This window comes from Haliotis rubra, unplaced genomic scaffold (assembly GCF_003918875.1).
Source record: "Haliotis rubra isolate DU_JTF1 unplaced genomic scaffold, ASM391887v1 Scf388, whole genome shotgun sequence".
Taxonomy (NCBI): Eukaryota; Metazoa; Mollusca; class Gastropoda; order Lepetellida; family Haliotidae; genus Haliotis; species Haliotis rubra.
In genome coordinates this window covers 1,000,419-1,027,271 of record NW_025767066.1, presented here as the reverse complement: position 1 = coordinate 1,027,271, position 26,853 = coordinate 1,000,419, and the positions used below count along the sequence as shown (strand labels likewise).

The window sequence follows — 26,853 nt, the reverse complement described above, 5'->3', positions numbered from 1 at the left end:
CTACATCAATGTCGCCAAAAGTCCCTACAATGGTGATACATGTAAGCAGAAAGGGAATTCCATGGCAATCCGGAACATGGTGAATGTAATGCGCTTTGGTGGGCAAGGCGTACTTTTTTAACGTTCATTGGGAAATAATTGCAACAACACGTGGACAGGTCAGCTAATCAGAATGAAGGAATTAGAAAAAAATACAACAAATTTTAATTATGTACTATTAAAAAGTAGGGGAAATTCAATAAAAACATGTCACAACTACTGAAATTTTATATCTTTAATGAGATAAATATTTCAAAAGTTTAACAGGGACGTCTGACAGATTTGCATCAGTCCTTGAACGTCAGATGGCCATAGGTTTTGTTGAATGATCGGCCAAACCGCCCAAAGGCTTCTCTCCATCACGTCATTTAATGCTGTTCAAAACGTCACACTCATGAACTTTTAACGTGTAACTCGCGACACTTGGACGAATGAGTTGAATTTCCGAATCCGATAAGTGCTGCTTTAGTCTGAGACCGAGTTTCAGGCACGTTCAAGCTGAGATTGAGATGGTCAAAGGGAGGTAATCACATGTTTGCCTGAAGGTGAAGACTGTGAAACAACAAAATATGGACGAACAAGGTTGTCCAAGATGTAAAACAACAAAATATCGGAATCCTTCACTGAAACTACTCGTCAACGTTTGTGGACACTCATTGTGCGTTGATGTTTCATGTGTATCCAAGTAATATTTACTCTTAAGTTTCCAAAGACCATAAAATATGTAAATCGTCCTTTTTTCGATCAGGATATATGTATCCTCGTTTTGGGATGATTTTGATTTCATTGTGATATACGGGTAGGGAGATACCAGGTACTTCGTAATGGCTGGTCTTATTGTCATAATAAGTGCACTAAGCCCTACAATAACACTGAAATGTTACAAGGAGAGTCAAAAGTATTCGGAAGGAAAAGACGATGTCAAGACATAAAGTTATACTGTATTGTACATGGGGTTAAGAGTACATGTCCACACATAAAGTTATACTGTATTGTACATGTCAAGACATAAAGTTATACTGTATTGTACATGTCAAGACATACAGCTAAACTGTATTGTACATGTCAAGACATAAAGCTATACTGTATTGTACATGTCAACACATAAAGTTATACTGTATTGTACATGTCAAGACATACAGTTATACTGTATTTTACATGTCAAGAAATACACCTTGTTGTACCATGCGGGCCATATGATTCCGTGGTACTTACGTTTCCGTGGTACTTTCTAATGACATAATTTCTCACGAGCCACTCACCAAATTGCGACACCTATCGATTGTTTACGTTCATCAGTTGATCATCACGGCTGAGAGCAAAAAATGTTCAAACTTTCATCAATTTGCGTACATACAGTCGTCGACTATTAAGAACTAATGCAACTTTATGTCTAGCACGTAATGCACTTTTTGTGCGATCTTTACAAATATTTTCTATAAACTTAATCAGCTTCAAAGTTTTCCAAACATCGCTCGTCGGTTAGCAGATGTAATCAATGAAAATAATCACATGACCTAAGGAGGGAATCCCTGCTCTATTTTTTTAAACTTGGAAGCCCAATAGGGTCATCTCTTAAGTCGTTTTTTTCACTTTTCATTTCACGTATTCCGTTGATCAACTACATATTTTGTGAACTGGAAATTTAGGCTGAAGAAATGTGACTATTCTGTTAATTCTATAAAATCATTGACTGTATTACAGCTTATCAACTTTGTTATTACTGTAAACCTACATGGTGTGAGGTTGTGACGTGCTGTGCACCCGTAAGTTGATCTGTAGGGAATACCACGGAAACATATGACGTCACCAGAGTTTGTGCACAATGGCAGCCTGACGTCCGATACAGACAAAGATGAACTTCAGAATGACAAAAGTGTTTTATTGACATTAAATGATACAAAGTTATGTCGTCTAACATTTCAAGAAATACGGCTATACTGTATTGTACATGCGGAGACTTACTATCAGTTTATGAACTTTTCCTATCTCATGTTATGAACTTTCTCCAGTTTTTACAACCCTGGAGTGGAAACAACCTGGATCAGTGGTTTCAGCCTCTTGTAACTGCCAAGCCCAAACACACCCAAGTTCCATCTATTGGCGTAGGCACCCATGAAGGTCCGGGTTAGAATATTGATCTTCAGTAACCTATGCTTGTCGTAAGAGACGACTATCGGGTTCGGGTGGTCAGACTCGCTGACTTGGTTGACACATGTCATCGGTTCCCAATTGCGCAGATCGATGCTCATGCTGTTGCTCACTGGATTGTCTAGTCCAGACTTGATTATTTACAGACTGCCACCATATAGCTGGAATATTGCTGAGTGCGGCTTAAAACTAAACTCACTCACTCACTCACTCACTATTGGTGTAGGCAGTCACAGTAAGCTCATGCAAAGCATGTGTAGCACTCTAGTTCACCATACAACTCCCAATTGTCTTCCTTCTCTTTTTTGTCGTCTGAAGGTGCAGACGTCCTGTCTTTTCCTCTTATTATTTATTATGTTCAGGGGCTTGGACACACTTTTAATATCCAAGAAGTTAGCAAAACGATGTTCCACCTGTGATAGCTTGCAGGATGACAATTTTGCTGTGTTTAGAAAGGGTCCAAGTACCTTCAAGCAGCTATATATACGTCCTGAAGTTTTCAAGCCTTTGTACAGGTCAGTATCAGCATATTGACAGATGCTCTATTGTCCGCTCCTTCCTCTTTTATCAAACAATATGTCTTGCTTCATCAAGTTTGTATAATAGTTAGTGGTTTTATTCCGTTCTTGCATCTGGACGTTGTACAGAGTGTTCCAAGTTGGAATATCCCGCTTTCTTTTGTATGGGGGAAAACTGAGGGAATTTACTTATTATGAAGATGATACATGGTGTTGGAATGGATGCTAGAATCCTCTGAACACAATGGTGGGTCATTTTGAAATAGCACTGATGACCCTTGAAGGCTTGAGGTTCCAAATGTGATTGAAAATGGGAAGTGGTTGAAACAGACAATCAAACTTTGTTTGCTGACCCACTTGCTAATAAAGACTAGAGGAAGAAGTTACTTTCTCTCCTCCTCTCCACTGTTCGGAAGCAGGTTCAATGATTTCAGAGGACATCTCAACACCAAAGGGTAGCATTGAAAGCATCGATCCTTCCACTTTGTGACATGGCTGGTGGATAAACTTCAACTTCCCAGGAGAATCAGTCAATTTTTCCTTAGGCCTAAAAAAAAGAAGCTTGTGGTTCCGATTTCCCGACCGACCCTAAATATTCCCGCCGCGCCTAACAATTTTACTCACCACATAATAAATTAAATTTATTTTCTGACACATGAGTAATGTAAAAATATTTTGCAAAAAAAACAACAAACCCTACCTACCTACCCTAGTTCTGAAATGTAGGAAATCGGAACCATAACATTTTTTTTTTTGGCCTTATCCTGACTGATGCTAAATGCTTGTTTCCTTCTTCTTGCGAATGATAGTGGAACACTTGAAATCCCTTGAAGTTCCCTTCTAAACAGCGGACGTAAAATCATCACTCACCCATGAGTAGTCTCCCTTGCCTGCTTTGGCGCCCTTTTGGGTCACATGACCAGCCATGTTTGTCACTCTCTCCTTCTTCGCCCTTGAGGACGGTTGTGATGCACCTGGGTCCCTATACGGCACATATCCTTTTCTCTTTTGGACCTTTACATCAAAATTAAATCAAAATTATTGCTGTATATAGTTTTTAGGATTGTATACTACTATATGGTTTGAAATTTGATCTAAATTATACGTTGTTGACATATTTTGTCATCGTGTTTACATTTGATGAAAACTTGTATTCGTTGTAGGTACCGGCTGTCTGTGGCTGACCCGCATATATTATGTCCTGATTGCAGTACTTCATGTTCTTCCAGCTCTCGCTGTAAACATTGTCTGAATTTAACCACTTTTGAATTTAATAATTACCTTTTTTCCATTCATAGACTTGCAAAGGACTGGGTAAGAAGGTATTCACAAGCAATCGAGTGATTGCGCTGATAACTGTGTGTTAACTACTGCTGCCGATATTCATTATTCCAGTGAATTGCCGAGCGTTTTACGGGGGCAGGTCGCTGTTCCAGTGATGAACTCTGGAGCCAATAAGACATCGTCGTCAACGGAGCTGACCTCTTCTCAAACGAAGAAAGACTAGATCGTCTTCAACGCAGAAGGCTACTACCCCTAAGACTTCATCGAAGTCTCTACACAGCTCTACACAGAAGACGAGATGCTTCTCTGCCGAAATTGTACCTCCGGAAGAAGCAGACGTGTATGATGATCCCCCCCATCCTCATACCTGAAGTTGGGGGGGTCGGTGGGGTAGCCTAGTGGTTAAAGCGTTGGCTCGTCACGCCGAAGACCCGGGTTCGAATCCCCACATGGGTACAATGTGTGAAGCCCATTTCTGGTGTCCCCTGCCGTGATGTTGCTGGAATATTGCTAAAAGCGGCGTAAAACCAAACTCAGTCAGTCAGTCACACCTGAAGTCACAGTCGTCAGCAAGAAGACGGAGCCTGCTTCTACAGCTACATCGGAAACTTTCTCAGCGCAGACATTGACAGAAGACCTATCAACGCAGACATCGGGTACCAGAGATAGCAGCAGCGTCAACTCTTCACAAGTGCAGCATACCTTAGAAGACACCTCATCGTTGTCAGGAGCATCATCAACCCTGCAGCAGTCTCATCGGACATCGCAGAACTTAAACCCGGGCTGTTTATGCAACAATTTACAGACCAGATGATGTCGATGATGGAACGTCGCTTCGCGCAGGAGAAAGCTGCTACAAAGACCACTACGATGACTACTAGCCTGCGTGAAGATTCAGCAGTCTCTCCAACGCACTTGGAAGAAGAGGGAAGCCTGCGCGAAGGCTTACGCACCCGACGATCTTCCCCATCTGAAGTTAGGAGCCTGGACAATGTACTAATGTCAGCTCAGCCTTAGACGTCTCTGAAGAAGATGCTAAGAATTCTCCACGCAGAAGCAGATCGAAGCATTCTCCTGAACCCTACAGACGTCGTAGATACGGATTGTCATCACCATCGGACTCAGACGCACATCGGGAACCTGCACGCAAGCACTCCACATCTCACAGAGGGGAAACTACGCCTAAGAATCAACCTTCACGCAGGCCTAGAGAGAGATCTCAAGACTCCAGGAAGGATGCACGATCACATCGGGATTGTTCACCTGCACGCAGTTCGTCATACAGATATTCATACAGAGACTCACATCGTCGTGGTTCGTCAGATCGGGAGATGTCTAAATCAGAGGAAGAAGGTGAAGTCATATTCTCCGATGCAGAAGTAACCTCATGGATTGCTAATAGCCTGGACCTAGCATCACTTTCCAAGGACACAGACGAAGCACTTACATACAAGATGTCCAATGATGATTTCGACACACTCACCTTTCCACCGATCGACCCGATCTCCCAAGTACCGGACAGTCTCAGCTCAGCCTTTGATAAGGCTACCAAGTTTCAGAATCAACATATCCTGATGTTCAACGCCAGGAGATTCCCCTTACATCACATGGAACCCTTCCTGAAGGCACCAGAGATTGATGAGGACTACAAGATCATCAACGACTCCCGCTATAGAACTTACAAGATAGAGGACAAGAAGCTAGCGCAACTGGATACGACTACTAGACATACCTTCTTCGGACTAGCCAGGTTATCAACGAAGCACTAATCTCGAAGTTCAAGAACTCCACCGCCGCAGTCGACCGGATGATATATTCTGCTCTACTGACTCAGAAAAAGGACCACCAGTTTATGTTGGAGCATCTAGCATCCACATCAGCGGGCCTGACTCTCCTGAGGAAGCAAGGTTTATTGTCAGCGTGCACCTGGAGTGAGCGGTTCACCAAGTCCTTATACAGAGCCCCATGGTCAGCATCATCCATCTTCGGAGGAGGAATTGAAGAAGTCACCAAAGAGGTTACACACGAATCAAGGGAGATCATGATGATAAAGTCCATAGATACCTTGGCAAATGTGATTCGCCAGACGTCCTAGCGCTACTCCAACAAATCCAAGTTTGCAGGAGTCCAGAGAGCCAGAGAAAAGAAAGAGGAAGAGGTTCTTTTCGTCGCCCAACCGGAGCCCCCAGAAGCAACCCCGGAAAAGGCCAAGCACCCAGGGGTGCCAGGGGAACCAAGCGCTCAAGGACAGGTTTAGAACGACTGGAGTCTTCCACCCCCAGCCGTTCCTGTACAACCTTCGACAGTGCGTCTTCAACGATACTGGGAGATTTGGAGAATACTACAGGACGACTACGTATCCCAGATACTACGCAGAGGGTACAAGATACAGTTGGAAGCCACTCCGCCGCTTACAAGCAACCGGCTGGCCTTCAGTTACGCAGCCGACCAGACAGAGAAACTGGACGTCGCAATCAAGATTCTACTCGGCAAAGATGAAGTAGAAGAGACGACAATGCTGCAACTGATTTGGGTCACGCCCTATTGGCCAGCAAGGGTATGGTTTCCCGTCCTCATACAAGAACTCGGAAGTCCAACCCTGAAACTACCAGAGTGGACGAACCTGCTCGTCCATCCACACACCAAGCAAGCTCACAGGAATCCGGCATTGTTCCAGCTACACACGTGGAGCGTATCAAAGCTTGCCTGAAGACTAGAGGGTACTCCGCCAGAGCAGCGAAAGCAGTGACACTAGCTCTACACAGATCAACTCACAACTTGTATGACGAAAATGGCAGAGAATTGAACAGTATGCAATGAGGAAAGGCTTTACAGCGGTAAAAACAACCTGTCCTCAAGTGGCGGAATACCTGTGTCATTAGCGACAGACGAGACACTTAAAAGGTTCAACACTCTCAACGTACCTGGCTGCTCTCAGCACAGTTATCACCCTGAAGACATGTGTCAAGCTGACCAAAGTACCAGAGATACTGGCACTACTACGCTCGTTCAAGTTGGAAGACCAACAAAAGAAATTCAAGGTACCTTGATTGAGACCCCAGGCTTCTAATCCGTGATCTTTCTTGTTCCAAAGGGGCGGTGGGGTAGCCTAATGGTTAAAAGCGTCGGCTCGTCACGCCGAAGACCCGGATTCGAATCCCCACATGGGTACAATGTGTGAAGCCCATTTCTGGTGCTCCCGCCGTGATATTGCTGGAATATTGCTAAAAGCGGTGTTTCTGGTGCTCCCGCCGTGATGTTGCTGGAATATTGCTAAAAGCGGTGTAAAACCAAACTCAGTCAGTCAGTCTTGTTCCAAAGAATGATTGGGACAAGCATCACATGATTTCCAAGAAGAAGATTTTCAGTGCACAGTAACAACCTTCACTCTTCAGGATGATCTCCTTTGTGCTTTTCCTTACCTGGATTAAGCCAGGGGATTACATGAATGACCTCAATCTCCATGACAAGTATCTACATGGAATACACAATGCCATTTAGAAAGTGGTCAAATGTAACACATTATATTTGGGATTACACTTTCTCAGTAAAGTACAGATTTGAGTACTTTTATTCGAATAAGTCCCATCTGGGATTTGAACCCACGCCCTCAGAGTCAGGCACCTAATCGCCAGCACACAAAGTTAGCTGCCTAACTACGTCAGCCACCACACCTTCCACAACAATGGAAGTTCGAAACTGGTAGTCTGGACCATTGACTTTGTGTATCCCTGAGATACACGGCTCATATCTACATGGAATACACAATGCCATTTAGAAAGTAGTCAAATGTAACACATATTATATTTGGGATTACACTTTCTTTGTAAAGTACTAGAATCTGTACGTAACTGAGAAAGGGTAATCCCAAATATAACGTGTTACAAGGATCCACATGTATGATCTTCCCAGGTCATCGGAAGTTTCTTCGATTTGTCTTCCAATGAATACACAACCAATGAAATGGCGCTTCTATGGCCCTTAGACTATTTACCTGCTTTACAAAACCCACAATTCCCTCATCAGAGGGGGGTTCGAAGGGTACCTAACATACAAGCATGTCAATTCCCCAGATGCTTCAGAATCAACTTGGCCACATAACCACAACTACATCAACTTGGGTTTATCATCAATCTCCAGAAGTCGAAGCTGGTCCTGACACAACCTTAATTCATCTGGGTTGTATTTAACACTGAGGAAGGCAAGATGTTCATTCCCCCGACAGGTTGGCAAGATACAGCGTCAAGTAATGTTGGCACTCAGCCAAGCAAGATCTTTATGGCAGTGGCAGGAGTTTCTGGTCTTCTTAAGTCAACTAACTCTCTCACACTCAGAGGAGTGCCCAAAGCATGTCTTTTAACTGCTGTCTCTGCAGAGAACAGATCTGTGGTCCGAGATTCATCTACCTTTGTTCCTAAAATGATGTGTCCCTACAAAGATGTGGAACACATCCTCTCAATCTACAAGTGGCTGCTCGATTATCAATCTCTTCACATCAAGATCAGAGCCAACCACTTAACAAGGGTTCAGAATGTCATTGCAGATGCTCTGTTTCATCTAGAACATCCTTCGCTGACCAAGTGGAAACTCCATCTGGAGATATTTTGACTACCCACCATTTACCAACCCTCACATAGACCTCTTTGCAACTGATTCTCTGATACAAGACACATTTGCCTGTGATAAAGATGTTGTGGCAATATCATGTGTAGGACTGAACTCTGAAGAATTCCCACGAATAGGCCTACTTTATCGGGTTCAAAACAAACTTCAAGGCAAGCAAGAACATACTTCTGCTTTTGGTCACACCCTTTTGGCCAGAGGGCAGTTGTTTGAAAGTAAACCTCATAAACAACTAACCTGAATGAAATGACATCCACATCCATCCACACTCTGACCATCTACATTGTCCCCATTACATCTTACATATCCGCTCATCACACCTCTACCTGCTACCTTGACGATTACAGATGGAAGAGCTTTTAGATATACTGCAAGGTGCATTGTTTCCAAAACTGTTTTAGCACAGATGGTCACAGATTACCTTCAACATCTCCATATTTCAAAGAAATTGAAGGGTTCCACCTGTCAAGCTACCTTGCTGCTGTTAACTTAGTAGTGGCAACGATGACAGATCATAAGGTATCTACAGTTCCAGAAGTTCACTCTTTGCAATCTTATAGACTGGCTGACCAATCTATGGAGTTTCATCTACCTCCTGAGACACTTGACCTCAGCTGACTACAAACTGCTTGATAGTTTTCCTGGTAGCTCTCACTACAGCGGCCTGTATCTCATAGATACATTGCTTTAGATGTCAACTGGGTATGCTTTGAACAGAAGAAACATGGCAAGGTGTTCCTTATGGTCTCAGGTGGTATCCACTGCTGTCTTCTATCTCCAGGCCTAAAGATCTTGATGATCTTTCCCTCTGTCCAGGTAGAGCATTGAAGATCTATATTGCTGACTTGCAAGACTGCCAATGACTACCCAAACAGATCTTCATCCCACTTTCCAAAGTGGCAACACTATTGCCTTCTGGATGTGTTCAGAGATCCTTAAGGCTTACACTTTTGTGGGTGTAGCTCCTCCATTTGCTTCCAACCCTCACTAGATGAGAGGCAAGCCTGGTACAATGGCATCAAGGAGATCTGGTGACTAAACCTTGGGGGTATTTGTGAGGGTCAGTGGATGGGATAGGACTGGGTTGAGGACCAGATGGTTCTTGTTGGATTCTGCTGATGGTTAAAATTTGGGTGAAGCAGGATTATCTGAAGCAACCCATCACAAGACAATCCTAAGATCTGAGGGGCGGTAGGGTAGCCTAGTGGTTAAAGTGTTTGCTCATCACACGGAAGACCCAGTTTCGATTCACCACATGATTACAATGTGTGAAGCCCATTTCTGGTGCTCCCGCCGTGATATTGCTGGAATATTGCTAAAAGCGGTGTAAAACCAAACTTCATCTTCATACAGACTAGGGTAATCTGTGGCCCTCCATCTAACCGTCGGATGAGTGCATAACATGAGAAAGAATAGGTTTAAAAAATTGAAAAATTTAAGCTTAAAGTGGATATTTATCTTGTCTCACACAGTGGATTCATACATACATACTAATATTTGTATAGCACCAATAACCAGCTCAGCTGCTCACAGGGCCTTTGTTTTTCCCTCAATCATTGGATGTCAATCTCAATGACAATTCATATTTTCAATCTCAACTCCCAGGGGATCATACAACTCGTGCAGCCATTAGGCGCACCAAGTTAATGTGGCTTTCCCATCCTTATGAGGTACCCATTCACAGCTTGGTGGACTTGGACACATAGTCACAGTAATTTGTCCAAGTTTACTGCATGCTGCTGTACCTACAACTAGGTGTTTGCACGTATTCATGTGGTCACCATGTGGCCATTTACCAACGGATTCATGGGTTCTTTTAAGTGCACAGGGTTGTGTACTGTACACTTGGGGTTGTGACAACACTTAAAGAGTCTGCACACAAAGTTGACTCCAAGGTTTTTTACACCCGGTTACAGGTGGGCTCAATCCTGGCACCTTAAGCTCACTGGATCAAAAGCCTGGCACCTTAGACAGCTTTCCCAATGCGCCCCCACTCCTGACCAATCCTGTCACGCATGAAGACAATTGGGTGTCTCATGTTCGGCTGGAGCAATAGAGGAGCAAGAGAGTGTTCGGGAAGAAGTGTTACAAGAGGCTGAAAACATTGTTCCATGTAGTTTCAATTCCAGGGTCATGACAACAAGCAAAGGTGCATAATGTGAGATGGGATAAGTGTAAGAAATATACAGTTTATAGTTACAGTTTTCAGTGTTGTACTTGTCATGGCATACAGTTCTACTGTTACACTGTTGTAGATGTGAGAGCTGTGTGGACATGCTGTTCATCAAGGGATCAGGTGCATGTCCGGAATGTGGAACAGCTCTTAGGAGGAACAACTTTCGCCTACAAATCTTTGAGGACTCCAATGTGGAGAAAGAGCTTGACATCAGAAAGAGAATACTTAGAGAGTGAGAAACATTTGAATATTTTTAAAACAAAGTTTGTTTAAAATAAATGTATAAAATACCTGACTGTACAAAGAAGAAAAGGTTAATATATGGCAAGTGAAGGATGTTTATAAATGCAGGGTTTGAATTTTGAACAGAATAGTTAACATCGTACTGGCAGGGTTTGAATATGTTTTGGGTGCCTACACAGAAAATCATACTAATTTAGTACCTAATCTGGTAATCTACATGATGTTGAAGGCTTGTATTCCTCGAAACTAAAGGTAAAAACATCACACTAGAAATGTGCAGTGGTATGTAATGATTTCCTTTACCTTCTCTATTCATTTTCTAGATTTTTCCTTATCCTGACTCATGCTTATTGCTCACCTCATGAGTCAGGATAGGTATAAAATATCAATTTTATTCAGAAAATTACATATTTTTCCCTATCCTGACTCATGAGGTAAGCAATAAGCATGAGTCAGGATAAGTATAAAATATCAATTTTATTCAGAAAATTACATGTTTATAATGGTTCTCTCTGGCAGCTGTTTCAGTTGATTGACGCGTGCTGCCATGCCATTTTTACCAGAGGTGGACACTGAATGTTTTTAAACAAACATCTCTACCAATGCATATTTCTATTCTTATTGGAGCACTTAAATTTCAATGGGTAAGCCTAGGCATTTTAACACAGAAGGTTTCTTCATTCAGACTAATATTACTTGCTTGCCTCCCCCTCTGCCTCAAACATTTCTGTATTGTGTTCGCCAAGAACAGAAAAAAAACATCTCACCTGAATGCACCCCTCTCCTGAGCATACACACAGGCCCCCACATGACCAGCCAGTAACTCATCACTCTCTGCATTTTCGCCCAACGGGATGGTAGAGGAAATTTTCTTTTGTGTTAATCCAAGCCATTCTATCAAAATTATTAACTTTTTTCAAAATGTTTGGCTTGGATTGTCTTTATTAATCTTTGGTACATCATATCTACAAGGTATTCTTTGGTGGTTAATTAGTGAAATTTTTAGACATAATTACACCCCATATCTTCTTCATGAAAAACACCCCATATCTTCTTCATGAAAAACACCCCATATCTTCTTCATGAAAAACACCCCATATCTTCTTCATGTTCAATTTATAAACAAGTGTCGGGATCCACACCCAATTTGTTTATCATGTGTCCCGTAACATTACAATATAGACAGTAAATCCAGTTTATTGTGTCTCCATGGGGGATTAGAAGTTAGCAGATACTATCATGTCTATGGACAGCCTCAGACCTTCACACAGCTGCTAGCCTGCACACAGCCTCAGACATTCATGCAACTGCTTGCCTGCACACAGCCTCAGACCTTCATACAGCCTCAGACCTTCACACAGCCTCAGACCTTCACACAGCTGCTAGCCTGCACACAGCCTCAGACATTCATGCAACTGCTTGTCTGCACACAGCCTCAGACCTTCATACAGCCTCAGACCTTCACACAGCCTCAGACCTTCACACAGCCTCAGAATTTCACACAGCCTCAGACCTGAGCACAGCCTCAGACCTTCACACAACCTCAGACCTGAGCACAGCCACAGACTATAAAGCAGCATAGAATTCTTCCCGGTTGGATGTAATAGCTAACATTACTTACATATACTACATCAACAACAACGTCATCAAGAGTTTGATGCATTCCACACCCTTGACGTCAGTGGTGGACAATTGTTCTAAGCATTTGTCAACAGCACCAAAACTAAAGGCTTCATTTTTGGTTGAAGACAAAGATGTAATTGAACCGTTAGTCAGTGAAGATTCAGTGCAAGATGACAAGAATTTATGAAGATCATGAGGTTTTGGTATGGATTGCTGATGTAATTTCCAATTGCTTTACCTTTTGAAGGGTTTATCTCCTGCTGATACATATTGTATCAAAGGTGAAGACATGGACATGCTACTGTACTACCCATAAAGTCTACTTTTAAACTTATCTTATCTGACTTTATGCACTTATATTGTTCTTTTGACCCTGGAGTGGAAGTTACCTGAAACAAAGTTTTCAGCCCTTAGTATCACCTCACTTGACCACATCTTAGTTCAGTCTGTTGTTGTTGGCAGTCACTGTAAGCTCATCCAAAGTTTCCCTCTTGCCCAGGTTGATCATGTGACTAGCTTACATCATTTCTTTCTCTGCAGTCCACCTGTCTGATATAGAGATTCTATTTTCTATTACATCTCTTGAATACCTTCAAATATTGGGATTTTGTTTCATCTTGAAAAAGAAAAGAAGATATGAGAAACTGTAGAAAGAGTAAAAGAGATGACTAGTAAAAGAAAGATAAAGATATATTGAAGAGGATTGGTTCAGACATGCAGCACACCCAAGAGGACAGTTTGTGCTAGATGTAACAGACTTTTTCATCACACTTCACTCATTCATCTAGCATTGATTGTATCAGAATCTGTTTTGGGGATAAAGGTTGCAATGCCCTGTAATTGTCTTGACACTTATAGGAAGGCCAGCTCTCAAAGTATGAAGGACAGAGACTATAAGTCACATTCAGAAGATTTTGTCCTGTCATCAAAAAGGAACCCTTTATGAAGATACCCCCACCGATGACACATTCTTGGATACTTCCCCAGACTCTTATCATAGCAAGAACCTTAGGTGTCTCGTCATCCAATCCTCCGACACCCATCGTGTCAGTCCCTTAGAGAGTGTTAGTTGTGAGAAGATCGCCATGGTTCATCGAGCATCCTAGAATCGTCAATCCATTCATCTCCTCACTGATCCCCCAAGTTGTTCTGTTGTGCAGTTTGGAAATCCCTCCTACTCCGGGGTCAACAATCACTATGATCTCTTTGTTTTTCCCGTCTTCATCGATCATGTCTATCGTTAGAACCTCAGTTGACAATCCCTTTTCCTTCATCTATGATCCAGCAGCAGTCTATCCTAGATCATCGTGAAGTGAGTTATGGCAGCTCCACATGGCAACTGCTCCCTCGCATCTATTACAGAAGGTTGTTTCTGGCGATACCGTCTTTGCTAACCACTATCTCGGGAGAATTCAGAGGTGTTGTTTACATCCATCAGTTTGGTCCATTAGTGGTAGCACAACAACTGACAGTCCCTACAAGGATAACAACTCACCCAATATCACATACACTCATAGAAGTTACTGTTTTACTAAGTGTTTCAGGACATGCATGATATGATTCAGTCAAGTTTACGACCTGTTCTTATCATTTGCATTGTCCTTGAACAAGCAAGAATCCAATTCTATGCAAGTCTAACAAATCCACACAATTTAAGATATTTTTCTTTTACTCTAAAAAGAAGGTGGTACCCCACTAATTAGAATATAAGAAGAATAGAAGTTTCAATTTCCCAAAGAGTTATCTGAACATAACACAGAAAGTTGCCATTCTATCTCAGGCAGAGGAAGAGACAAGCAATTTTGATTAAGTATTCAATAATATTTTTACTCTAGAAAATGCATTTTTGATCTCTGAAATGAAATTAGCATTATTTCTATAACGAGGATAGGTTCAGAGTTTGGTGTGTCAACTGGAAATGTATAAAACCATTAAAGGGTTTGTGTCCTGTCATGTTAAGAATGGAATTATACCCCATTGCTAAACATTCCTCGGGTATCAGACTCTACCCTCCTCTGTGACAAGTCATCAGACTGAGGCACTCTCAATGTACAGGACATTAGATTCACACACTGTCAGGCTGTACAACTCTGTGGCTATACATAGGATCAGATTCACACTTCTCTGGTGCCATACTTGGCTTGAGACACACTTATCTCTGTCTATACTTGGCATGAGACTCACCTACTCTCTTTCTATACTTGCCTTGAGACTCACCCATTCTTTGCCATACTTAGCATCGGACTCACCCATTTTCTGGCTATAGATGACATCAGACTCATGCTCTTGCTTTGGCTGTATTTGGCATCAGACAAACCATTCTCTGGCTATACTTGGCTTCAGACAAACCATTCCCTGGCTATACTTGGCATCAGACAACCCATTCTATGCTACACTTTTCCATCAGACATTGTAAACCAAAAGTCACTGTGTTCTTTAATCTGATTGGTTGAAGAACGTGATCAAATGGTATTCGATTCCCGGAAATTCACTGCGTATTAATACATGCAAACATCGCTCACACCATTGTATTGTTACGTCGTCAGCTGTGATGACGTCATTAAAATCATATTGTGACGTAGAGTCGAATGACGTCACAAATGAGCAGCTCCAGATGCTACCATGGGAAACAGCCGAAACAGCCGGCTGATGACATTTCACTGCTGTACCCGTACTCGATGTCATTGAGTGCAGACACAAAAACGTGTGTGGACCTTTTGGTTTACTTTTGTGTTAACAATGTCGATAAAAATCATGTGTTGGCCAATTTCCGGGTGTTATTGAGTATTTGAAGCACGGGAATATTTCATTTGAAACCTCCAGCTGACGCCGTCGGTTCCAAATGAATTCCCGTGCTTCAAATACTCATTGTAAACCAAAAGTCACTGTGCTCTTTAATCTGATTGGTTGAAAACGTGATCAAATGGTATTCGATTCCCAGAAATTAGCTGCATATTAATACATGCAAACATCGATCATACGATTGTATTGTTACGTCGTCAGCTGTGATGACATCATTAAAATCATATTGTGACGTAGAGTCGGAATGACGTCACAAATGAGCAGCTCCAGATGCTACCATGGGAAACAGCCGAAACGGCCGGCTGATGACATTTCACTGCTGTACCCGTACTCGATGTCATTGAGTGCAGACACAAAAACGTGTGTGGACCTTTTGGTTTACTTTTGTGTTTACAATGTCGATAAACATCATGTGTTGGCCAATTTCCGGGTGTTATTGAGTATTTGAAGCACGGGAATATTTCATTTGAAACCTCCGGCTAAAGCCGTCGGTTCCAAATGAATTCCCGTGCTTCAAATATGGGAATTAATTCCCGTGCTTCAAATACGGGAATTAATTCCCGAGCTTCAAATACTCAATAACACCCGGAAATTGGCCAACACATGATGTTTATCTCCTAAATAACACCCGGAAATTGGCCAACACATGATGTTTATCTCCTAAATGCATTCTCTGGCTATACTTGGCACTAAAAAACCCATTCTCTGGTTATACTCGGCATCAGACTCACACTCTTGCTCTGGCTATACTTGGCATCAAAAAACCTATTTTCTGGCTATACTTGGCATCAAACAACCCATTCTCTGGCTATACTTGGCTTCAGACAAACCATTCCCTGGCTATACTTGGCATCAGACAACCCATTCTTTGCTACACTTTTCCATCGGACAATGCATTCTCTGGCTATACTTGGCACTAAAAAACCCATTCTCTGGTTATACTCGGCATCAGACTCACACTCTTGCTCTCGCTATACTTGGCATCAAAAAACCTATTTTCTGGCTATACTTGGCATCAAACAACCAATTCTCTGGCTATGCTTGGCTTCAGACAAACCATTCCCTGGCTATACTTGGCATCAGACTCACCCATTATGACTTGTGTTCTAGTTTCAACAAGAAAGAGGAAGACTTCAGTTCCTTGAGGGATTACAATGACTATCTGGAGATGATTGAAACAATAGGTAAACACATATTTTTGTCACTTTGGTTTTAACCAGTAATTCAGATATCACTTCTTTTTTCTAAATATGCGCTATTCCAAATCGATATAATACTGCTTTTCTGTTTACCTATAAGCATGTTTATGCATCTTAGCCTTTTGTGTAAGTATTGATTTCAGTTTATTAACTTTAGTGGTACTGAAATTATTCTTCCATATAACTAGGCGTGTAATGTCTCCCTTAGGTGCCCAGTGACAGCAGAACAGAGTGTCTTGAAGGCAAATGTCGGATGTGTACTCCATATCTTTGCACTCTCCTGTTTTTCTGCTTGTCCGGTGAGGTTATCTCTGGCTGGACTATCTCCTCTTATTACACATACAACACAAGAATGAAGTTTAACTTATTTTCTCTGGTTAATTAGTAAAACCTACATACTTCCTGTCTGCTGCCTACGTATAACTTCAGCAACCAATTCTTTAATACATGTAATTAAACAAAACTTAAATAATTAAAGATTTTAACCACTCCTCTAACTTAATACCCAAAATAGAATATCACCCAAATACACCTTCTCAATCTTAATCTAGTTCTCCCCCATCCATTGCTTTCATTCTTCTAAGATTTATCCCTGAAAAGCATAAAATATAAAGGTCTTGCTGCGAGACACAAGAGTTGCCTAATCCTTACGAGATACTGGAAGAGGGATGACTCATGATTCCCTACTCAGGTACACTTACATAGGTGACTCTGAAAATCACACAACCACTCTCGTTGCTCTTTACATCTCCCAATAAACAGGTGTGGTGAGATGAAATTGGGTTTTACGTCATGCTTGAGAATATTTTGCTCATGTGACGACGTGCATGTGTGTGTATGTGTATGTGCGGCTGCTTGTATTAGCCCACACTTTAGCTGGTTTTATAGTGCTAGCCCACTGAGATACCATGCTGCAGTGAAGCATGAATACCCCACTCAGACACATTATATTGACTCCGAGCCAACCAGTCCTTGTTATACCCATTAATGCCGAGCGTCAGGCAGGGACCAACAAGTGCCATATTTTAACATCTTTTGGTATGACGCGTCCGGGATCGAACCCGCAACCTTCTGCTCTCAGGGCGGACGCCTACAATAAACAGTCACATCGGTCTTAGCCTGTTTACCTACCTTGTGTCATTGTTCATAACTAACCTTTCCTTGCGCGAATAAAGGCAAATGCATTCACATCTTGCCATTGCTGGCCAGTGATGCATTGTGCTAGTGGGTAGGTACTGGTCCATCTGACAATTTTTATTTTTGTGTAATTTCCAACTCTGCTTTGGAGAAAATGGTGAGATACAGTTGTTCTATCTACCTGTGGATGACTTGAGATGTTTGTCCTGTATCACATCACTTGTTAGTGCCCCAGTGGCCAGGCCTTAAAGTGACATCTTTAACTCTGACATGACTTACAATACCTGGACACACCAACATTGTAGGGCATATCATTTGGCTGCACAATCAAAACACATGTATGGGTTGTTTCAAAAACAGTTTGCTTTCCATTCTTTTTCACCTTTTGGAAATACCCGTTTCACGAAGACTGGAGCTCAGGAACAATGAAAATTAAGTTGTTGCTGTCTTTATGTGCATTTGTGATACAGAAATCAGATCTGCAGGTCTGAATGCTTTGGTAACTCAGAGAATTTCAAAGCCAATTTGCTGATTGACTGATAAAAAGCATCTTATCCAAGTTAACAACTTGTATGTTATGATATTGTACGGTGATACTGGTAACAGAGGCAGATCAATGCCTCAATATGGCCTTACTCATGTTTGTCAACAATGGTGTAGTTTGCTTGTATGTCAAATATTGTTTATCTTTCTTTGGGGAGCAGTTTTCAATCTGACCAATGGTATTGATGTTGAGAGCACACGAAAGATGATAGAACAGTACAGGAAGGACAACAAAGATCAGATCAAGAAAAACCTGTCAAAAATGGTAAACAAGTTGGTTTTTTAGTTCTTTCTAACAGTGACATCAGTACCTTGCAGTGTAAACATACTTCAGTACCTTACTCCAGTGTAATATACATCAGTACCTTACTGCAGTGTAGTATACATCAGTACCTTACTGCAGTGTAATATACATCAGTACCTTACTGCAATGTAATATACATCAGTACCTTACTGCAGTGTAATATACATCAGTACCTTACTGCAGTGTAGTATACATCAGTATCTTACTGCAGTGTAATATACATCAGTACCTTACTGCAGTGTAGTATACATCAGTACCTTACTGCAGTGTAATATACATCAGTACCTTACTGCAGTGTAGTATACATCAGTACCTTACTGCAGTGTAATATACATCAGTACCTTACTGCAGTGTAATATACATCAGTACCTTACTGCAGTGTAGTATACATCAGTACCTTACTGCAGTGTAGTATACATCAGTACCTTACTGCAGTGTAGTATACATAAGTACCTTACTGCAGTGTAGTATACATCAGTACCTTACTGCAGTGTAATATACATCAGTACCTTACTGCAGTGTAATATACATCAGTACCTTACTGCAGTGTAATATACATCAGTACCTTACTGCAATGTAATATACATCAGTACCTTACTGCAGTGTAGTATACATCAGTACCTTACTGCAGTGTAATATACATCAGTACCTTACTGCAGTGTAATATACATCAGTACCTTACTTACTGCAGTGTAATATACATCAGTACCTTACTGCAGTGTAGTATACATCAGTACCTTACTGCAGTGTAATATACATCAGTACCTTTACTGCAGTGTAATATACATCAGTACCTTACTGCAGTGTAGTATACATCATCAGTACCTTACTGCAGTGTAGTATACATCAGTACCTTACTGCAGTGTAGTATACATCAGTACCTTACTGCAGTGTAATATACATCAGTATCTTACTGCAGTGTAATATACATCAGTACCTTACTGCAGTGTAGTATACATCAGTATCTTACTGCAGTGTAATATACATCAGTACCTTACTGCAGTGTAGTATACATCAGTACCTTACTGCAGTGTAATATACATCAGTACCTTACTGCAGTGTAGTATACATCAGTATCTTACTGCAGTGTAGTATACATCAGTACCTTACTGCAGTGTAGTATACATCAGTACCTTACTGCAGTGTAGTATACATCAGTACCTTACTGCAGTGTAGTATACATCAGTACCTTACTGCAGTGTAGTATACATCAGTACCTTACTGCAGTGTAATATACATCAGTACCTTACTGCAGTGTAGTATACATCAGTACCTTACTGCAGTGTAGTATACATCAGTACCTTACTGCAGTGTAGTATACATCAGTACCTTACTGCAGTGTAGTATACATCAGTACCTTACTGCAGTGTAGTATACATCAGTACCTTACTGCAGTGTAATATACATCAGTACTTTACTGCAGTGTAGTATACATCAGTACCTTACTGCAGTGTAGTATACATCAGTACCTTACTGCAGTGTAATATACATCAGTACTTTACTGCAGTGTAGTATACATCAGTACCTTACTGCAGTGTAGTATACATCAGTACCTTACTGCAGTGTAATATACATCAGTACCTTACTGCAGTGTAATATACATCAGTACCTTACTGCAGTGTAGTATACATCAGTACCTTACTGCAGTGTAGTATACATCAGTACTTTACTGCAGTGTAGTATACATCAGTACCTTTACTGCAGTGTAGCATACATCAGTACCTTACTGCAGTGTAATATACATCAGTACCTTACTGCAGTGTAGTATACATCAGTACCTTACTGCAGTGTAGTATACATCAGTACCTTACTGCAGTGTAGTATACATCAGTACCTCACTGCAGTGTAGTATACATCAGTACCTTACTGCAGTGTAGTATACATTAGTATCTTACTGCAGTGTAATATACATCAGTACCTTACTGCAGTGTAGTATACATCAGTACCTTACTGCAGTGTAGTATACATTAGTATCTTACTGCAGTGTAGTATACATCAGTACTTTACTGCAGTGTAATATACATCAGTACCTTACTGCAGTGTAGTATACATCAGTACCTTACTGCAATGTAGTATACATCAGTACCTTACTGCAGTGTAGTATACATCAGTACCTTACTGCAGTGTAATATACATCAGTACCTTACTGCAGTGTAGTATACATCAGTACCTTACTGCAGTGTAGTATACATCAGTACCTTACTGCAATGTAATATACATCAGTACCTTACTGCAGTGTAGTATACATCAGTACTTTACTGCAGTGTAGTATACATCAGTACTTTACTGCAGTGTAGTATACATCAGTACCTTACTGCAGTGTAGTATACATCAGTACTTTATTGCAGTGTAGTATACATCAGTACCTTACTGCAGTGTAATATACATCAGTACCTTACTGCAGTGTAGTATACATCAGTACCTTACTGCAGTGTAGTATACATCAGTACCTTACTGCAGTGTAGTATACATCAGTACCTTACTGCAGTGTAGTATACATCAGTACTTTACTGGTGATATTTCAGAGTAAAGACCAGGAGTACCTTGACCAACTGATTGAGCAGGAGAAACATGACACAGCAGTTCGAAAGCAAATGATTGAGGAAGAGGCCGCTAGGGATAAAGCTTTCAAGAAGAAGAACAAGGCTGCCCTGATAGATGAACTGGTGGGTACTGAAACTTTCTACGGAAGGTGAAGGCCAGCTATTTTGTATAGCAAGTGTGTTTCAGATCCAATTCTGCCTTGCCTCCATACTGTATTTAACACATGATGTATTTCAACATAGATACTGCCAGAGTGTAGTGCTTGTGTTAATGATCATAACTTTGGCTATTGTAGATGTTTTCTGACTTGTCTGCCACGGACATCGTGGCCACCCACAGAGAATGTGTGAACCAGCTTGAGGCAGCAAGCCGTGCATCCGCTCCCACCACCTTCTCCACCGGGATTAAGATAGTCAGTATATGCTTTATCTTTACGTTTTTTTAACCTTGATATAAACATACATTGCACTATTGAAGCATTCAAATTTTTCCTTATCCTGACTCATGCTTAATTGCTTGTGTCTTTCTTCTTGTGAATGATATTGGAACACTTGAATCCCCTTTGAAGCTCCCTTAAAAAAAGCGGATGTAAAATCACTCACCCAGTTTTATCTCCCTTGTGACTTTTGGCGGGAAAATGTGTCACATGATCAGACATGCCCCTCACTCTCTCCTTCTTCGCCCTTGAGGACGGTTGTGAGAGTGCCTGGGTCCCCTATACAGCGTTATATCCTTTAATTTTGAGGCCTTTGCTACTAAATTAGCTGTATACGGTTTTAGGATTGATATACCAACAATATGGTTTGAAATTTTGTCAAAATTATCTGTATTTGTTCACGTTGTTGACATGTGTTTTCATCGTGTTTAAACAAACTGATTGCGTTTATAACCGTTTGTTGTTGCCTACTGACATTCACCATTCTAGTGGTTTACCGGCTGCGTCTACGGAGCAGGTCGCTGTGACTGATGGCAGCTCCGGCTCCAAGAAGAGGTAGTCTACATCAACTATAACTTCATCGCAGTCGAAGAAGACGAGGGCATCGTCTTCCCAGAAGAAGAAATCGTCTACTAACAAGACTCCGGCTAAGTCTTCACATGGGGCAGCTCTTAAGACGAGGTCTTTTGCTACAGAGATCATCCCAGCAGATGAGCCACCCATCCTCATCCCTGAAGTGCCAGTGAGGAAGAAAACGAGGTCTTCATCTACAGTAACATCAGCAGTCATCTCAACGCAGTCAGACGTTTCATCAACGCAGACATCAGATAGAGATGGCAGTTCGTCACAAGTGGAGCAGTCCTTGGGAGAAGTCTCGGTACTCTCAGATGCATCGTCTGCAGTGCAGCAGCAGCAGTAGTCGTCGCAGAGCTTCAACCCCAGGGTCTTCATGCAGCAGTTTACACAGCAGATGTTGGACCTGATGGAACAGAGGTTCGCACAGGAGAAAGCAGCGGCGGAGGCCCCATCCACATCGAGCCTGCGCGAAGGTCAAGCAGCCTGCAGATCACATCCCACCGATGACAGCAGCCTGCGCGAAGGAGGAAGCATGCGCGAAGGAGGAAGCCTGCGCGAAGGTGGAAGCATGCGCGAAGGAAGAAGCATGCGCGAAGGAGGAAGCCTGCGCGAAGGCGGAATCCTGCACGAAGGAGGAAGCATGCGTGAAGGAGGAAGCATGCGCTGGCGGAAGCAAGCATGCGCGAAGGATCGCACACTCTACGACGTACTAGGACACCTTCACCGAAGGTGCATTTGCGAAGGAACAGAAACAGACGTTCACCGGAGAATCGCAGATCATCCTCCTCTGATATGGACAGCCATCAGGAGCCTTCGCGACGGCACCATAGAAGAGAATCTACACCTTCGCAAAGGCACAGAGATACATCTCCGCGACAGGTTTCCACGCAGGTCTCCACGCAGATCTCCACGCAGGAAAGAGACAGAATGGCAACCATCTCCAGAACTAGAAGCCTCTAAATCCGAAGATGATGGGGAATTATATTTTCCGATACAGAAATTAAATCCTGGATGTCTAACGAGGACTTCGATACACTTACTCTTCCACCCATCGATCCTGTCACAGATGTACCAGGAAACCTCAGCACAGCCTTCAGGAAGGCAATGAAGTGCCAGAGTCAGAGCGTCCCACCATTCAACGCCAAGAAATTCTCTCTTCACCACATGGAACCCTTCACAAAGGCCCCAGAGGTAGATGAGAACTACAAGATCATCAACGACTCCCGAGCCAGGACTTACAAAGTGGAAGATAAGAAGTTGGCACAACTAGACACAACTACCAGATGTACCTTCTTTGGCTTAACCAGGTCAAGAGCCATCAACGAAACTCTCATCGAGAAGGTTAGGAACTCGACCTCGGGAAGAAGATAGAATGATCTACTCGGCATTACTAACCCAGAAGAAAGATCATCATTTCATGTCTGAACATCTGGCATCTACATCAGCAGGACTGACACTATTAATAAGACAAGGATTGCTGTCTTCCTGTACGTGGAGTGAATGCTTCACCAAGTCACTATACAGAGCTCCGTGGTCAGCACCATCTATCTTAGCAGGGGAAATTGAGGATGTGGCCAAGGAAGTAACGAAAGAGTCAAGGGAGGTAATGATGATCAAGTCCATCGACACACTAGCCAGTGTTATCCATCAGACCTCGCAACGCTACTCTGGCAAGTCGAAGTTTACAGGAATACAAAGAGCCAGGGAAAAGAAATATGGCAGATCCTGAGGAGGCAAGGATTCTTTTCATCGCCCAACCGGAGCTCCCAGAGGTAACCCCAGAAGAGGCAGGGCATCCAGAGGTGCCAGGAACTTTAGACGCTGAAGGACCCCCAGCCGTTCCCATACAACCTTTAACAGTGGGTCGACGTCTACAACCCTATTGGAAGAATTGGGGAATTCTTCAGGACTTCTATGTATCCCAGATCCTACACAGAGGATACAAGATGTAACTACTAGCAGTACCACCATTGACAAGCTACTCTCTGGCCCACAATTATGCTGCCGACCAGAGGGAGAATCCACTCGACGCTATCACAACTCTACTCGAGAAGGAGGCGATCAAAGAAATAAAACAGGAGTTCGTCACGCCCGGTTTTTACTCCCCAATCTTCTTAGTACCAAAGAAAAGTTCCGACTTATATACAACATGAGGAAATTCAACCAAGATTATCTACGCAGTCCCGTAAAGTTCAGAATGATACATCTGCCTCAACTGCGACAACTCGTACGTCCATTAGACTACCTCGCCAGCATAGATCTACAGGATGAGTATCTTCACATCCCGATTCATCCAGACTCAAGGAAATACCTACGATTCCTCTTCAACGGACGTCACTTCCAATGGAAGGTGCTACCATTTGGAATATCGTCGGCCCCCCTGGTTGTTTACTCAAGTGACAAAGTCAATCATCTCAATTCTCTACATCATCGAGGTCTACGCAGTGCGTTTTACCTGGACGACGGGATTCAAGCTCATCAAGATCCCAGTCAACTCAGACTGCAACTAGTCTTCACAATCAGGCTGCTCACACAACTAGGATGGCTAGTAAATCTCCTCAAATCGGAACTAGAACCCACACAGGATCTGCAATTCCTAGGAATACGGTTCATCACATCGCAGAATCGCATAGTCGTCCCAAAAGAGCTTTGGGTCAAGAAACAACAAATGATATCTCAAGCACTATTCTCTCCGTTACCACTACGAAGTTGGCAGAGCCTACTTGGTCTCCTCACGTCAGCACAAGACATGACACGCAGAGGTAGACTACATCTGCGCACACTACAAGTGTTCGTGAAAGCTCATCTAGACAGTCCGGACTCCTTCGGACTTTCGGACGGACTGAAACCATATCTCCTATGGTGGACTCGGAAGTCAAATGTTTGCGGAGGAACCTACTTATCAGAGCCAGAGTACAACACTCATCTCTACGTAGATGCATCACTTCAAGGATGGGGAGCCCACCTCAACAACGAGGTGGCAGCAGGGAAATTGTCGAGTCAGGAGCAAAATCTGCAAATCAACATGCTCGAGATGAAAGCAGTCATAAACACCTTACTACATTGTTCCAGCATACTAAGGAACGCACAACTGATGATCCATACGGACAACTCCACAGTGGCGTTCTATGTCAACAAACAAGGATCAACAAGATCAAAGAATCTACTAGATCTCAGCTTTCATCTGTTCAGCATAATAGACAATTTGAACATCGACGTGAAAGCATGTCACATTCCCGGAGCCAAGAATGTGATAGCAGACGCCCTATCTCGTCCAACACAACCATCCCCAACGGAATGGATGTTACACCCAGAATCATTCAGATGCATCATACAGAGGATAGGATCTCCACTGATAGACCTGTTTGCTACAAGGTTCAACAAACAAATACCAACATATGTCTTTCCGGTTCCGGATCCACAAGCATGGGCAACAGATGCTCTAAGCATCTCCTGGGAAGGATTAAACGCATCTACGCGTTTCCACCTCCAGCTCTAATACCGCACACAGGGGCGTGTCACGCTTAGAAACAGCGTTAGAAAGACATATAGGTATATAGACCTTACCCTAGAACTATATAAAAGGAAAGGGATGTAACGACGGAACCACACCCTCCTCAATCAAAGTTAGATTTCACCATGTAAACTATTTTTCAGGCCCCGTCGAGGCCTACGGATCGAAAGCGAGATGATTTCCCTACAAAATGAGCTATAAATGGTCACAATCGGATCATTATTTCAAAAGTTATATGCCACGACTCACCGAAAACAGCTACCTCCGCAATTCCAAGCCAAAATCAAGACAGCGAAAACTCACCTGTTAAATTCGTTTATTAATTCCAGTCACGTTGACAGCACCTATGTAGGGCTAGATTCGATTGGCAGCGGCATTCCAGGGGTCTAAAAACTTATTGCAACATCTACAAATCATTTCCTCGACAATAAGCAGGCATTTTCTCCAAAACCATCGGCAATCATACTCACTTGTTTTCGGTGAGTCGTGGCATATAACTTTTGAAATAATGATCCGATTGTGACCATTTATAGCTCATTTTGTAGTGAAATCATCTCGCTTTCGATCCGTAGGCCTCGATGGGGCCTGAAAAATAGTTTACGTTGTGAAATCTAACTTTGATTGAGGAGGGTGTGGTTCCGTCGTTACATCCCTTTCCTTTTATATAGTTCCAGGATAGGGTCTATATACCTATATGTCTTTCTAACGCTGTTTCTAAGCGTGACACGCCCCTGTGATACCGTAGGTATTGCAGAACATAAAGCAGACGAAGAACCTGCAACTGATTTTAGTTGCGCCCTACTGGCCAGTGAGGGTGTGGATTCCCATCCTCATACAAGAACTCGGAAATCCAACCCTACAACTTCCAGAGTGGCCGAACCTACTATTTCATCCGCACACCAAGCAAGTACACGGCGATCCAACAGTATTCCAACTACACGCATGGAAACTTGCTTGAAGAAAAGAGGATACTCCGCCAGAGCAGCGAACGCAGTCACATTAGCTCTACGTAGAGTTTTGAGAAATATGCTTTAAGGAAGGGCTTCACGGCAATGGAAGCAACACATCCTCAAGTGGCGGAATATCTTTGTCATCTAAGACAAACCAGGCGGTTAAAAGGTTCAACACTCTCTACATACCT

General features: G+C 42.4%; 1 protein-coding gene across 4 annotated transcripts in view; it reads left to right on the top strand.

Moving 5' to 3' along the window:
* The first annotated feature begins 556 nt into the window (after positions 1 to 556).
* LOC124286625 (CDK-activating kinase assembly factor MAT1-like) overlaps positions 557 to 26,853 on the top strand; it is a 65,092-nt gene continuing 38,795 nt past the window's right edge. The window contains exons 1-6 of one of the 4 annotated variants that reach the window (XM_046723007.1): positions 557 to 697; positions 10,871 to 11,023; positions 16,570 to 16,643; positions 18,500 to 18,603; positions 21,168 to 21,308; positions 21,482 to 21,598. In XM_046723007.1, the coding sequence (XP_046578963.1) occupies positions 609 to 697; positions 10,871 to 11,023; positions 16,570 to 16,643; positions 18,500 to 18,603; positions 21,168 to 21,308; positions 21,482 to 21,598 (678 nt within the window). In that variant the 5' untranslated portion in view covers positions 557 to 608. Of the gene's footprint in view, positions 698 to 10,870; positions 11,024 to 11,553; positions 11,679 to 16,050; positions 16,644 to 18,499; positions 18,604 to 21,167; positions 21,309 to 21,481; positions 21,599 to 26,853 lie in introns of those variants that run through there. The other 3 variants (XM_046723009.1, XM_046723010.1, XM_046723006.1) reach the window with 3 other exon arrangements.